Below are 14,176 nucleotides of genomic sequence, written 5' to 3' on the forward strand. Positions count from 1 at the left end.
CCTCTGCCTTGTTTTTAATGAATATTTAGGCCTACTACGCTACTGTATATTAATGGTGGTCATTATGGTGGTACTTGGAGTGCCAAGTGCTTTCTCAGGTGGTACTTGGTGGGAAAAGTTTGAGAACCACTGTTTTAGTAGACGTGATTACACCTATAAGTTCCTTACCTGTTTCATCATTGCAAGCTTAGGAATTTGCATGCGCGTTGCCCGATACATTAACCTTTTTTTTTTATACTATAGTTTTATAATCTTGAGAAGCCAAAATTGAAATACACATCTGATTAATTGTCCAGCCCAACTTAGAACTATACGCTACTTGGTAGAAATGGCAACAACGGAAGATGCATGTGCATGTATGAGCCAGCCTGCCCCACAACAAGAATAGAGAAAAATAATCTTATTGACTACAATTTTGGGCTACAATGGCGGACTTGGTAAAGCTTTACACTATATGGATATATCTGCTGACATAACCAGGGACAACTACGTCACTAGCTACTCAAATTTCAAAAGGCTCGTCAAGAGGAAGTATGAAAGAAGACAAATTAGTTTTATAAACATCAATGCCATACCTCCATGGTTTGATTTCACATTTTCGGGACTTTTAGGGATCCCAAATACACAAAAACAGGCCCCAATGGGTAAAAAAGTTGGTTTTGCAACTGCAGCTTTGCAGTCAGAGAATGTGCTATGTTTTTTTGACTAGGTGGATTATTTTCCACCTATTTAAAAAGGTCCTATCAGGACCTCTCATGAAGAACGACAGAAAAAACTTTGGAAGTCTCTTTAAAGTAGACAAAGACATCCATTAGTAGCCTTTATCCTCTCTCTTTTATCCAAGGTGGTGCGTTTGTGCCAGAACCCCAAGGTGGCACTCAAGAACAGCCCGCCCTACATCCTGGACCTGCTGCCGGACACCTACCAGCACCTGCGCACCGTCCTGTCGCGCTACGAGAGCCGCATGGAGATCCTCGGCGAGAACGAGTACTTTCGCGTGGTTATGGAGAACCTGACCAACAAGACCAAGCAGACCATGAGCCTCTTCAAGGAGGCCAAGGAGAGGATGTTCGAGGAGAACTCCCAGCCAAGGTAAAGCCATGGAAAGATGCTGTATCACAGTGTTATTTTATGGGTTACTAAGAAACAGTTGTCTGACAAGAAAACGGTTCGTTCTTGCAAGGTACCCATAGGGTCTTAAAAAGTCTAAATTCAATCATTTTAAGGCCTTAAAATGTCTTAAACACAGCCATAACAGGTTTTAATGCTTATTTAAAATAAATCTATAAACCTCTGTCTCACTTTTAAATTATTTGTTTTTAGGGCGCTATTCAGAACTATGAAACGGAACTAATTCAAGCAGGGGTCTTCAACGTTTTCCAGGCCAAGGACCCCCAAATCAAATCAATCTTTACTTATATAGCACTTTTCATACTCAGTCTAGTGGCAAACACAAAGTGCTGTACAAAAAAAAAATAGAGGAAGAGAAGAAAACATGCACACAGCACTGTTGACAATAACAAAGCAAAAACAAAATATGGCATGGCACTGAGGATTTGAGGAAAAAACACCATCTGTGAGGCGTTCACACTGGAGAATAACTAAAATTAACGGCATCTAAAAAAACAGCATAAAACATATGATGAATATGTAAAAATAAAATAAGCGGTTGGCGAGATGTAGCGGGGACACCCTACATGTATATCTTGTGTGAAATTGTGTTATAAATTAAACTGGTCCTAAAGGTGCCTTGTTATTAGGGGTCTCTTTCACTTCTGATAAGATATGGATATTCTAGCTTTGAGTATTGGCTAATACTGATATGAATCTAATACGATATCAGCAGGAATTATAGTTATTTGATCAAGTGAAATTGCTCAGAACAATGGTAGGAAATAAAAAAATACTAACCTTATGACAGATTTAAGACCGATTAACAGAAAAGTGAGAACTGATCGTTCATTCACTGTACATTCACACATTGTGGTAAGCTACATTTTCAACACTTCATTGTGGTCTACATAACTAATGTAATGGTGGTTCTTTGGTTAAAATGTTGCATAGATCACATTATACAGACCATCTTCAAGCCACTCTCTGACTGTCTCCTTTTTTGGCCAGTCTTATTTACGTGGCTCCACTTCGACATCGTCTTCTCCCTGTCATTTTTGTTGTACCAGTTTTTAGTGCTTCCATAGCGAGACTACTGACAGAGATACAGTATAAGTTAGATGGATGGATGGATGCTGTACAGCAAGAGGATAGGAAAAAAAAGATCTTATTGACTACGGCGCAGACTACAGTGGCAGACGCGCGCAAACTTTCGGGATCTACGCAGATCCCAAATATACAACAGTATGTACCAATAGGTAAGAAAAGTTGGTTTTGCATAATATTGCGAAACAAAACGCCAGACAATGTCACCTAATAGGTGGCATTTTAGGGTCCTTATACACAAACCATAATAATACCCGTATGTTGAAGAACGTCTAACTACGGTAGCCGCAATGCGCTGACAATCCATTAAGCGATGCGGCTTCGTTATTTACCAAAGTCGTACTAAAACATTTTGACAGATTTTTGAGCGCCACGTGTAATGTTTTATCTTCTCAATAAAACATCAAAGTTTTGAGCTTGCTTTGCTAGTGTCATTTATTGAACAGGCGTCAAGTTGCGATCCACACTTATCTCTTATGTGTGACTGCCATCTACTGGTCACACCAATTACACCTTGTACCAAATAAAATTGCTTCGAGGTTGGTAAACAACCAGAATTAATCAGTAAATTAGGCGCACAGGGTTATAAGGCGCAATGTGGATTTTTGAGAAAATGAAATGATTTTAAGTGTGCCTTTATGACCGAAAAATACAGTTCGTATGTCTAGCTTAGGCGCTATTGTGTGCTTAACTGTTGTATAGCTGCTAGTTCTTAGTAGTCTACAGCCTACCTTTTGTAAATCACGTCACTAAAACATAAGGAAAGATTAAATGTGTTTCCTTATTGGAGGACATTTAGATAGTAACTGCATGTCCAGCTTTACACAAGTAAACATGCGGCAGTATCGGAGCCTGTATCGGAGATATTATATGCAAGCCGATTCTTGTTTTTTTGCTGATATCGTACAGATATCAATATCGGATTGGGAAAACCCTACTTTGTTAACCTGCGGTTTTTGAGGTGGAGGGTATACTATACTATACACTTTTCCGATCCAAACACTTAAACATAAGCTAACTGCTAGCTGAGAATGAACTCTTGTCCAATCAGAAGGGAACCTGCCTCATGATTGGCACAACAGCAATAGGGATGAGTCTTCCTTAGTGGAGGGATGGACAAATGATTCGGTGCTCTGTTTGAAATATTAAAAAAAAAAAGTTTAACCAACCAAAAATGTTATGACTTCCTTGCAGTACCTCCGCAGACCCCTAATGGGTCCAGAATCTCCCTTTGAAGACCTCTGAATTAAAGTGGACCTATGAATTCATTTTACATTTGAAACACTTTCTCGGACTATAAGTCGCAGTTTTTTTCATAGTTTGGCCGGGGGTGCGACATACTCAGGAGCGACTTATGTGTGAAATTATTAACACATTACCGTAAAATATCAAATAATATTATTTAGCTCATTCACGTTAGAGACTAGACGTATAAGATTTCATGGGATTTAGCGATTAGGAGTGACAGATTGTTTGGTAAACGTATAGCATGTTCTATATGTTATAGTTATTTGAAGGACTCTTACCATAATATGTTACGTTAACATACCAGGCACGTTCTCAGTTGGTTATTTATGCCTCATATAACGTACACTTATTCAGCCTGTTGTTCACTATTCTTTATTTATTTTAAATTGCCTTTCAAATGTCTATTTTTGGTGTTGGGTTTTATCAAATAAATTTCCCCCAAAAATGCGACTTATACTCCAGTGCGACTTATATGTTTTTTCCCTTCTTTATTATGCATTTTCGACCGGTGCGACTTATACTCCGAAAAATGCGGTAATATATATTTGATATTTAAGTGTGAATCCTGCGCACATTTTGTTCACTTTTGCTACCCGTTTGAGTCAGTCTGGAAGATGTTTGAATGTGAAAGTGTTCTCTCTGGCTGAGAGCTTGACCTAATATCCAAATAAGTGCTTCCCTCTCGCTGTGACGTCACAACGTAGCCAGACTGCAAAACCACAAGTGCATAGGCATTCTAAACTGCATGCAAGCTCATGCCAAAATGCATGAACCTTAGGATTTGACGCTTTGTCATCTTAGATCCCCTTTAAGTACCTGTGCAGCGCGTTCACAAGTGAGCGGCATATTACAGCGGATATTAAGAAAGCCCACAGCAAAGGCCAGTTATTTGTGTAAGATGGTATGTGCAAGTTTAACTATTTGTGGCTGTAGAACAAACAAGTTCATTAATGATTGAAGCCGGTGGACGGAAACATATAAAGTGTTTTCATCGATGTCGCAAACTGGTCAGGACCTGGATGAGGAGCCATTGTGTAGGGCAGCGTTTGACAACATTGGGATGGAAGTGAATTGAACTAATAGTAAAAAGTCTAGAATTTGTGTCAAATAATGCTGAAATGCCACAAACACCTGCACAACACCCCCCAACCTCAAAAAGGAGCGGATGTGGCTAAAGTGGCGCCAATTGCTGAAGAAGATCCATATGAGATGTTTACTAGTGAAATCTTACCATTATACACAGTAGGATGCACAATTCATCAATTTTAAATCGTAATCACTATTGAATTATGACAATGTAAAAAGAAAAAAGAAATTGTTAAATTGATGTTCCTCTCATGTCTTGCGCCTCCAAGCTATGCTGCTCCTTGTTCCGATAGTGTGGCACGCACGCACGCACGCACGCACACGCACGCACACGCACGCACACACACACACACACACACACACACACACACACACACACACACACACACACACACACACTAATTAGTAAATGTGGATTGGGGGCTTCAGTGTTTGTTTTCATTTATAAACAAGTTATAATGGAAATATGGCGGATGTATTGTAAATGTGCTTCATAACACCGGTTTTGCCTAAGAAGATGCAGCAGCAAGGTTCTGTGTGGCCAATTTTGCAACTTTAACATATTTAGCGGTTTAGAGGTATGCATTAAAACTCAAATAAAAGTAGGTCTTTGCATTGTGCATTTATTCACTAATCAAAGTCAAGCAGTCACAACAGGCAAAGTATTCGTCACGTGAGCGGAGATCCTCCAGAAGACCACAGGGCGTGCATGTAAGCGTCTGCAAAGGGCGCAGAATGTTATGTTTGTTGCTTGTTTCAATCACGCAGAAACTCTGCTGCATACTCTTATTCTCTCCTTGCTCGTATCTCCTCTAGTACTTTTGTCTAATTCAGCTATACCCCTAAGACTTCTAGATAAATATATCAATCAATCAGACTTGATTTATTTATAATTTTCAAAAACAATTTGAAATGTGGACTCGTCAGATCACAGAACACTTTTCCACTTTGCATCAGTCCATCTTAGATGAGCTCGGGCCCAGCGAAGCCGGCTGCGTTTCTGGGTGTTGTTGATAAATAGCTTTCGCTTTGCATAGTAGAGTTTTAACTTGCACTTACAGATGTAGCGACCAACTGTAGTTACTGACAGTGGTTTTCTGAAGTGTTCCTGAGCCCATGTGGTGATATCCTTTACACACTTATGTCGGTTTTTGATGCGGTACCGCCTGAGGGATCAAATATCACGGGCATTCAATGTTGGTTGCAGTGATTTCTCCAGATTCTCTGAACCTTTTGATGATATTACGGACCGTAGATGGTGAAATCTCTAAATTCCTTGCAATAGCTCATTGAGAAATGTTGTTGTTAAACTGCTCGACAATTTGCTCACGCATTTGTTCACAAAGTGGTGACCCTCGCCCCATCCTTGTTTATGAATGACTGAGCATTTCATGGAAGCTGTTTTTATACCCAATCATGGCACCCACCTGTTCCCAATTAGCCTGTTCACCTGTGGGATGTTCCAAATACTGTAAGTGTTTGATGAGCATTCCTCAACTTTCTCTGTCTTTTTGCCACTTGTGCCAGCTTTTTTAAAACATGTTGCTGGCATCAAATTCCAAGTGAGCTAATCTTTGCAAAAAATCAAGTTTACCAGTTCGAATGTTAAATATCTTGTCTTTGCAGTCCATTCAATTGAATAATAGTTGAAAAGTATTTGCAAATCATTGTTTCTGTTTTTTTACGATTTACACAACGTGCCAACTTCACTGGTTTTGTAGTTTGTACCCCCAAAAAATCTAAATTGTAATGCAAATTCGAGTTTTTAGAGAGAAGAAACATTTCTGGATTTAATTTTTGGCCAAAATCGTGCAGCCCAATCACACAGTAAAAGCACACGCTAATTTATTTGTAGTGTAATGACTAACAGTAATACACTCACAGCAATATAACTAATAAAATGCTGTCATTCCATTATATTATTTATTCCAATCATTTCAGGTTAGGCTTTTGTCCAAGTTTGTACAGCAACTGACATTAAAAGCTATAAAGGTTTGTGACTGGGTGAGGGCCTGAAAAGCAAAGAACGTCATCTTCTCATGCAAAAGTAATGACTAGTCCTTATTAGCCATATTTTTGCAAACAATTAAAAGCAGGTGAAAATGTAGTCAACGTGAAATACATGCCGGATACAAAATGAGCTAATTAAATATTAATGTTTTCCACATTCATCCCATCCAAATTCTGTCTGAGGCTTGCTATCCATAATCGCCTTTATTCTCTTTAGACAATTATTTTCTCTGTGCTCGCTGTTCATTACAATTTTGTGCAGACAGTAGCAATGTAGATGTTTTTTCTCTGTTTGATCAAGTCTGACTAGTGTGTGTGTGACAATCATTGGTACTTTAACGCTTTAACTGTAAGAGATGAAAACACTGGAAAAAGTTAACATTTTAGCTTCATTGCTAACAGTCTCTTTCACATACAATATATTGTTGTTCTTTACCCCACCATGGCCGACTTTCCGATTGTTGTTGTGACGTGAAAACACTTACACGACGCACACTGCACTTTCTGCATGGCAACTTTGGAACGTTGGGCATGAAGGCATTGGAATTGAAAGGCAAATCAGAGCCCCATGAACGCTGCGTTTAAAGCAGCTGCGCAGACAGGGGAAGAATTCTCACAGGAACTACAATTTTTGGTGAAATATTTATAAAACCAACATACATCCTTTAACAATCTTACAAAAACGGGTAGTTATAATTATCAATAATGTGTGGTTAGGGAGCACACAAATAGCTTATTTTTAAGGTCAAAACTTTAAAAATGTTATGATTTGGTAGAACATTAAAAGGGTTTATCATGTTTAAAGCAAAAAATTATCAATTGCCTGCAAATATTCAAAGTTTATTCATAGACAGAGATGTTGGGTACAAGTCAACCTCAGAGGACCGGCAAAATACAAACACGCTTTAGCACTTACCCCAAGAAAAAGTTTTTGTGTCTCAGTCTGTGGGGTGAAAATATGTAACAGCCCGAGTGACGAGCTCAAACACTGTTCAAACATTGAGCACTTTAGGAATTGTAGAAATCTAGCATTTTTGTTCAGTATAGTAAAGTCTAGGATTGTTTTGAATGTGAATATGAATGTACTTTGATATATTGAGTTATTGTAAACACATTAATCTGAGCAAATAAAATAAAATCGGTTCAGAGGAAACGGGATGTTATTCATTGAAGTTCAACTAAAGAAAAGAGGTGGGATTAAAAAAGTTTATACTTTTTCCCATTACCCTTTTGAGATATGTTTAATTGTCTTCTTTTATTTTAATCTTTTCTTAATTTTCTTTTTTTTGTGAAACAATATTGTTATTGAGCACGAGATTGTTCTCTCGATATATGTATGTATATTATGTACTACCGTACATGTATGATATAGAACTGACTATGACATACTCAGCAAACTGATTGATAAAGGCCCTGTCAGAGATCAAAATATATTTGGAGAGAATTATTGACAATGGAAGTAATTTGTATTCCTAAATGAATTTTGAATGCTGGGCAAAAGGGGCTGGTGCTTGAGCAGTGGTTATTACCATCTACTTGACAAATTATTTATTTTTTAATCCTAAATACCGGTATCATATGTGAATACGTATCTGCTGATGTACCGTATTTTTCGGACTATAAGTCGCAGTTTTTTTCATAGTTTGGCCGGGGGTGCGACTTATACTCAGGAGCGACTTATGTGTGAAATTATTAACACATTACCGTAAAATATCAAATAATATTATTTAGCTCATTCACGTAAGAGACTAGACGTATAAGATTTCATGGGATTTAGCGATTAGGAGTGACAGATTGTTTGGTAAACGTATAGCATGTTCTATATGTTATTTGAATGACTCTTACCATAATATGTTACATAAACATACCAAGCATGTTCTCAGTTGGTTATTTATGAGTCATATAACGTACACTTATTCAGCCTGTTGTTCACTATTCTTTATTTATTTTAAATTGCCTTTCAAATGTCTATTCTTGGTGTTGGGTTTTATCAAATAAATTTCCCCCAAAAATGAGACTTGTACTCCAGTGCGACTTATGTTTTTTTCCTTCTTTATTATGCATTTTCGGCCGGTGCGACTTATACTCTGAAAAATACAGTAGTTAAAAAAAGACCAACACACATCAATACGCGGCTGCACAGGACAGAGGGGCGAGACAAGGAGGCAGGAGGCGCCTAATCACTGATGTGGTTCTGTTCTTGATTATCTCATTTTCACATGCACAAACAGCTGTTAAGTACAGATAATGCCAACTTGAAATAATTTCCTGCCTATCGCTTTGGGGCCCCCTCCAGCGTGGCATCCCTATATGCCGCATATACAGCATACCCACATTGGTAGCGCACACATACGAGTAATAGGTATCCATAGCCTGTCAACTTTATTGACAAGGTTATTCCAGGTCACACTGCACATGTGATACTTGCTTACATCGTTCCAAAAATATAATTCTAGTGAGTCCGCAGGAAAGAAAGAAAAAGGACAAAATCATGCCACTTCTACTTCCTGTTTTTGTCCTCAGTGTTTCAAAGCGAAAGTCGGTCCTTCCTCTTTAGGAGAAGTCCAGTCATGTCCTCGGAGAAACTTGCTAGAGAATGTCCATCTCATGTGTTCTAGAATGTAACATCATTCTTTATCAATCCATGTTTTGTCTTGTCTCGCTCAGGCGAAACCTCACCAAGTTGTCGCTCATCTTCAGCCACATGCTGGCCGAGCTCAAAGCCATCTTCCCCAACGGCCTCTTCCAGGGAGACAATTTTAGGATCACCAAAGCCGACGCCGCAGAGTTCTGGAGGAGGTCCTTCGGCGACAAGTGAGTGTCAGCCGCCACCTGGTGTTGTCGTGTTACTGCATGCCTGACCTGTCTTCCCGCTGCACAAAGGACCATCGTTCCGTGGCGGACGTTCCGCCAGGCCTTGCACGAGTTCCATCCCATCAGCTCGGGCCTGGAGGCCATGGCCCTCAAGTCCACCATCGACCTCACCTGCAACGACTACATCTCCGTTTTTGAATTTGACATCTTCACCAGGCTCTTCCAGGTCAGACCATCACACCCTTGTAGACCATGAAGATGATGCACTCTGGACTCAACATGTCAATATGTACTCTAGGAACATACATTTTGCCTCACACACCCTAATTCATGACTAAATCCAGTAGGTTTGAGCCCAGTTTCCTACTAACCTTTTGTTTTTCACATTTGTATGCTTCCAACTTTGGTAGAACTTACTGAGGCGTTAAGATCAGAGCTAACCAGAGATGCGTATCGATAGGTCACCAATCAGTATTAGCCAATTTCCGCGAAAAAGTATGTGATCAGCCAATGTAGATTAATGCCGATCACAAAAGCCGATCCCTTCTGCCTGATACTTGATTTATTTTTGGTCCCCCGACTGACATAATGGGTTAGCAGCCAACTGTATACAAGGGACCCTCAATCTACGAACTTAATTAGTTCTTCAACATGGTACGCCAACCGAAAAGTTTGTATAGTGAAGCAGAGTTCCCCTTAAGAATCAACGTAAACGTAAACAATCGATTCTAACCTCGAGAAAAATCCCTATTTCAGTAAAAAACTGCACACTTTGAAGACACTATAATTTATATATACATCAAATCAACATTCAGGCTGGTGCACAGTGCGATACCAGAGGGCGTGCGTGTGCTTTATCAGTATCATGCAGTATGATGCTTCTAACATTACAAAACATGCTCTTAGTAGCCATTAATCCTGAACTCATTTTGATTAAAAAAAAACAAAAAACCAGCTGAAATTGGTTTATTCATTTTAGTTTTGTAGGTTAAAGTGTTTTATATATTGTGCTCCTGAGTTAATGTTTGACCATTTTGAAATGTATTGAGTTACATTTTTTTTCAGTATCAAATGGTTCTAAGGGTTCCAAAAAATGTATAGTTTAAATAAGGATTAAAAAGATAAAATAACTTTTAAATCTGAAAAAATCAATAAGTTGATATATATTTCTGTTTTCCTTTGATGTTAAGGATACTATGTTATGCAGGTGTACTTATAACAATTTTATAGACAAATTATACTATTTATAGTTGCGGCAGAGAGAAAATATTTTCGTTTTTCGTGGGTGGGAGGAGAGTGTAATTGAGGAGCACTAAAGACCTAAAGTAAGAGATAATATAATGTCTGTTGTTGTGAAGCAGCCTGTCATACGCGTAGGAGGAGGGCAGGGGCCGTACTTATCAAGCTTCTTAGAATTACTCCTAAGAAGTTTGCTAAGAGTTGACTTAAGAGTAAATAACTTCTTCGCTGAAAGCTGCACTTAAAAGTTAGTTATCAAGCGTCTTACTCACACTTTCAGCGAAGTGTAGGACTGAATCTTAAGTGTCACACTCAGAGCTGAATTACGACATTACTATGTGCCGTAAACGGAATTTTAGGTGACGTCATTTCTGTGTCCATAGAAATGACCAATCACGGAAGGGAATCCGTTGTCTAAGAATAAAGAAATATCTTGGAAATATTTAAGTGGACAATGGGAGTGTATATTTTGACAATAAACTACAAAATAATACAAAACAAACTAGTCCCCGCCGGCACTCACGCTACCGCTCCCTCTCTTCTGTCGCCCACACACTCACTGACGTCACTCACCTCACGGCCACACACATACGCTACTGTCATAACATTTTCTTTCCAATTCATTAATTAGGCAACTAATTTGAAACTGGTGTGGGTGGCTCTATATATACTAGCCCACTGCAGACACATGCAGAAATCAACAAGGAATCGAAAAGTATTAAATCTGTGACAAAAATAATATCCGCTCTGTCTAAACGATACCGTTTGATCAGCTGCTCGTCATCAAAAAAAACAACAACATTGTTCCGTTCCCTGAACGTTCGCGCACGTCTCTCTCGCCTCAGTGCCATCCCCTGCTGGCAACTCCTAACCACTTAAGACACCTCTGAAGGTCTCTTAAATATCGTGGAGAGTAGGAGTGATTCTTAGACTTAAGAACGTTGATAAAAAGCTTTTATTCTTAAGTTTGAGAGTAGGACTAAATTTCGCAAATTCTCAGGATTTAAGTGTAAAATGGCACTCTAAGAAGCTTGATAAGTACGGCCCCAGATCTATCCAGATATTGCTAGTGTTGATACCTAGGGTAGTACTATAGTGGTTGGAAATATATTTTATTTTCACAAAATCATTTGTCATTTTTGTTCAGATTTACAAATTCAGGGAGTAAATCCTTAGACACAGGAGGACTTTTAGGGCAAAAGCGGGGCTGTTGTACCGAGGCCCCGAGCACAGGCTTTTGTAATGTTCAACACTATTTTTTTTTTTAAATACACTTAATTTGATATTCTGGCCACTTTATATTACATTTGTTGCCCTTTTAGTAAAGAAAAAAATATTTAGGGGGTTTATCTTAGATATGTTAATCCTATTTTTAATATTAATCTAATTTTTAAAAAAAAGGCAAAAACCTAATTGTTTTAAAACACTGATTTCAACCAAATCCATACAATAATTTATTTTAGTGCATGTAAGCATAGGGTGCGTTATCGTTGGGGATTAGGTCCTTTGACTCTTGTCTAAGCCCTTGCATACAGTTGATGTAATAGTGTGTGTGTGTGTGTGTTTGTATTTGTAGCCGTGGTCGTCGCTGTTAAGGAACTGGAACAGTCTAGCCGTCACACATCCAGGCTACATGGCTTTTCTCACCTACGACGAGGTGAAGGCTCGCCTGCACAGGTTCATCCACAAGCCCGGCAGGTAAGAACTACATGTTTTATACCCATATAGTAGATCCTCCAGTATTATATTTCCAGCATTATAATACCGTATTTTCCTGACTATACAGTGCACCGGGGTATAAGACGTACCCACAAAATTTTAGAATAAACTTTTTTTTCCCCCATATATTAGCCATACCGGACTGTAAGCCGCAGATATATAAATTGTGAAATGAGTTATTTACACAGAAATATTTTGTAAATGTTTATTTACATACCTTAACTCTTTCCAAACGGTGTCTGTCACACGGTAGTAAAACGGATGATCATACAAAACAGAGGTCATCGTAATGGAAGCGGAAGCTGGCTCTCAAATAATCTAAACAGACTTAACTCCACTGTAATGTTTTGGTAAATTTACAGAGGAATTTGTGAAACTGAAACAATACAAAAATAATCCCATGGTAATTTAATAATACTAACAGACATTCATAAACGTGTTAGCATATTGGCTAATGCTAACAACGCTAGTTTCGTTACATTATTATAGCACGTACAAATATGCATGAAAATACTCCTACAGACATCACGTATGGGAAAGTTAAGTATGAATTGTTTTAGTTAACGACTCGGTTCCTGGTTCAATCCCCAGCCTCTACCAACCTAGTCACGTCCGTTGTGTCCTTGAGCAAGACACTTCACCCTTGCTCCTGATGGGTCTTGGTTAGCGCCTTGCATGGCAGCTCCCGCCATCAGTGTGTGAATGTGGAAATAGTGTCAAAGCGCTTTGAGTGACTTCAAGGTAGAAAAGCGCTGTATAAGTATAACCATTTACCATTAAAATTGTGATGAATGAAGAATTCTCTTGAGCAGAAACACTATGGATGTTTTTACTTTCGGTTCAAGGCAAAACAGGAAGTACATGTTCAACTCGCAGCACTTGCAGTGAGCAAACTCGTCTAAAAGGTTCCCCCTCTTGTCCCCACAATTTCCCCCACTGTCTTCCTTTTTTTTCTCTTTCTATCCCCTCCTGCTCCGGCCCGGATGCACCAAATGATAATATAAATACATTTAATAAAGTCAAATACAAATATGGCAACAAGAGAAGTATCCTACACTTCTCTTTTGTAAAGTAAATCTGTACAGCCGATATGGGCATCTACATCAACTATATGATTTGCCTGAGAAGCTGGACAGGACAAAAAAAAAAAAAAGCTGGCACCATAGCAGACAATAACAGACCATTTCAGTACTATGGTTCGGGTTTAATTAAAACTGGTGAAGAAAATACATAAATTAGCCGCACTGTTTTATAAGCCACAGAGTTCAAAGTGTAGGAAAAAATTAGGGGCTTATAGTTCTGAATTTACGGTAACCGTGATCATTTTGCTCTCAATAACCGTCATATGAAATGTTTATATTGTTACATCCCTAGCAGGGATCTACTGTACATGACAACTTGTTCATACAATGTCCCGTATATTCTACCGTCAGCTACATCTTTAGGCTGAGCTGCACCCGCTTGGGCCAGTGGGCCATCGGTTACGTGACGGCCGACGGAAACATCCTGCAGACCATTCCCCACAACAAACCTCTTTTCCAGGCGCTCATCGACGGCTACAGGGAGGGATTGTGAGTCCTTTAAGACACACAGGATCACATCTTTGCGTAAAGCATGTCCAAGAACACCAGGCCGCCTTTTTGCACTGCTTCACCCATCATGTCACACATTTGTAAACAAGCTAGCTGGTGGACAAATAGTCATTTGAACTCATACATTTACTATTTAATATGAAATAATATAATTTCAAATGATTTATACAACTTTTAATACTCGTTAGAATATTGACTTGAAATTTGTTCTTTATATTTTTTTTCCAATAACTGTATGTACGTGTTGTCTA

General features: G+C 38.8%; 2 protein-coding genes across 2 annotated transcripts in view; one reads left to right on the forward strand and one right to left on the reverse strand.

The window, feature by feature from the left end:
- Positions 1 to 14,176, reverse strand: part of lrwd1 (leucine-rich repeats and WD repeat domain containing 1) — a 68,260-nt gene that overhangs the window by 38,924 nt on the left and 15,160 nt on the right. The gene's annotated exons all lie outside the window — the stretch shown is intronic.
- The window catches only part of LOC133651105 (E3 ubiquitin-protein ligase CBL-like), a 35,158-nt gene that overhangs the window by 9,941 nt on the left and 11,041 nt on the right, over positions 1 to 14,176 (forward strand). The window contains exons 2-6 of the mRNA XM_062049049.1: positions 845 to 1,092; positions 9,229 to 9,375; positions 9,445 to 9,601; positions 12,191 to 12,312; positions 13,767 to 13,904. Coding sequence (XP_061905033.1) covers positions 845 to 1,092; positions 9,229 to 9,375; positions 9,445 to 9,601; positions 12,191 to 12,312; positions 13,767 to 13,904 — 812 coding nt within the window. The remainder of the gene's footprint in view (positions 1 to 844; positions 1,093 to 9,228; positions 9,376 to 9,444; positions 9,602 to 12,190; positions 12,313 to 13,766; positions 13,905 to 14,176) is intronic.

Source organism: Entelurus aequoreus, linkage group LG05 (assembly GCF_033978785.1).
Source record: "Entelurus aequoreus isolate RoL-2023_Sb linkage group LG05, RoL_Eaeq_v1.1, whole genome shotgun sequence".
In the NCBI taxonomy this organism is placed as follows: Eukaryota; Metazoa; Chordata; class Actinopteri; order Syngnathiformes; family Syngnathidae; genus Entelurus; species Entelurus aequoreus.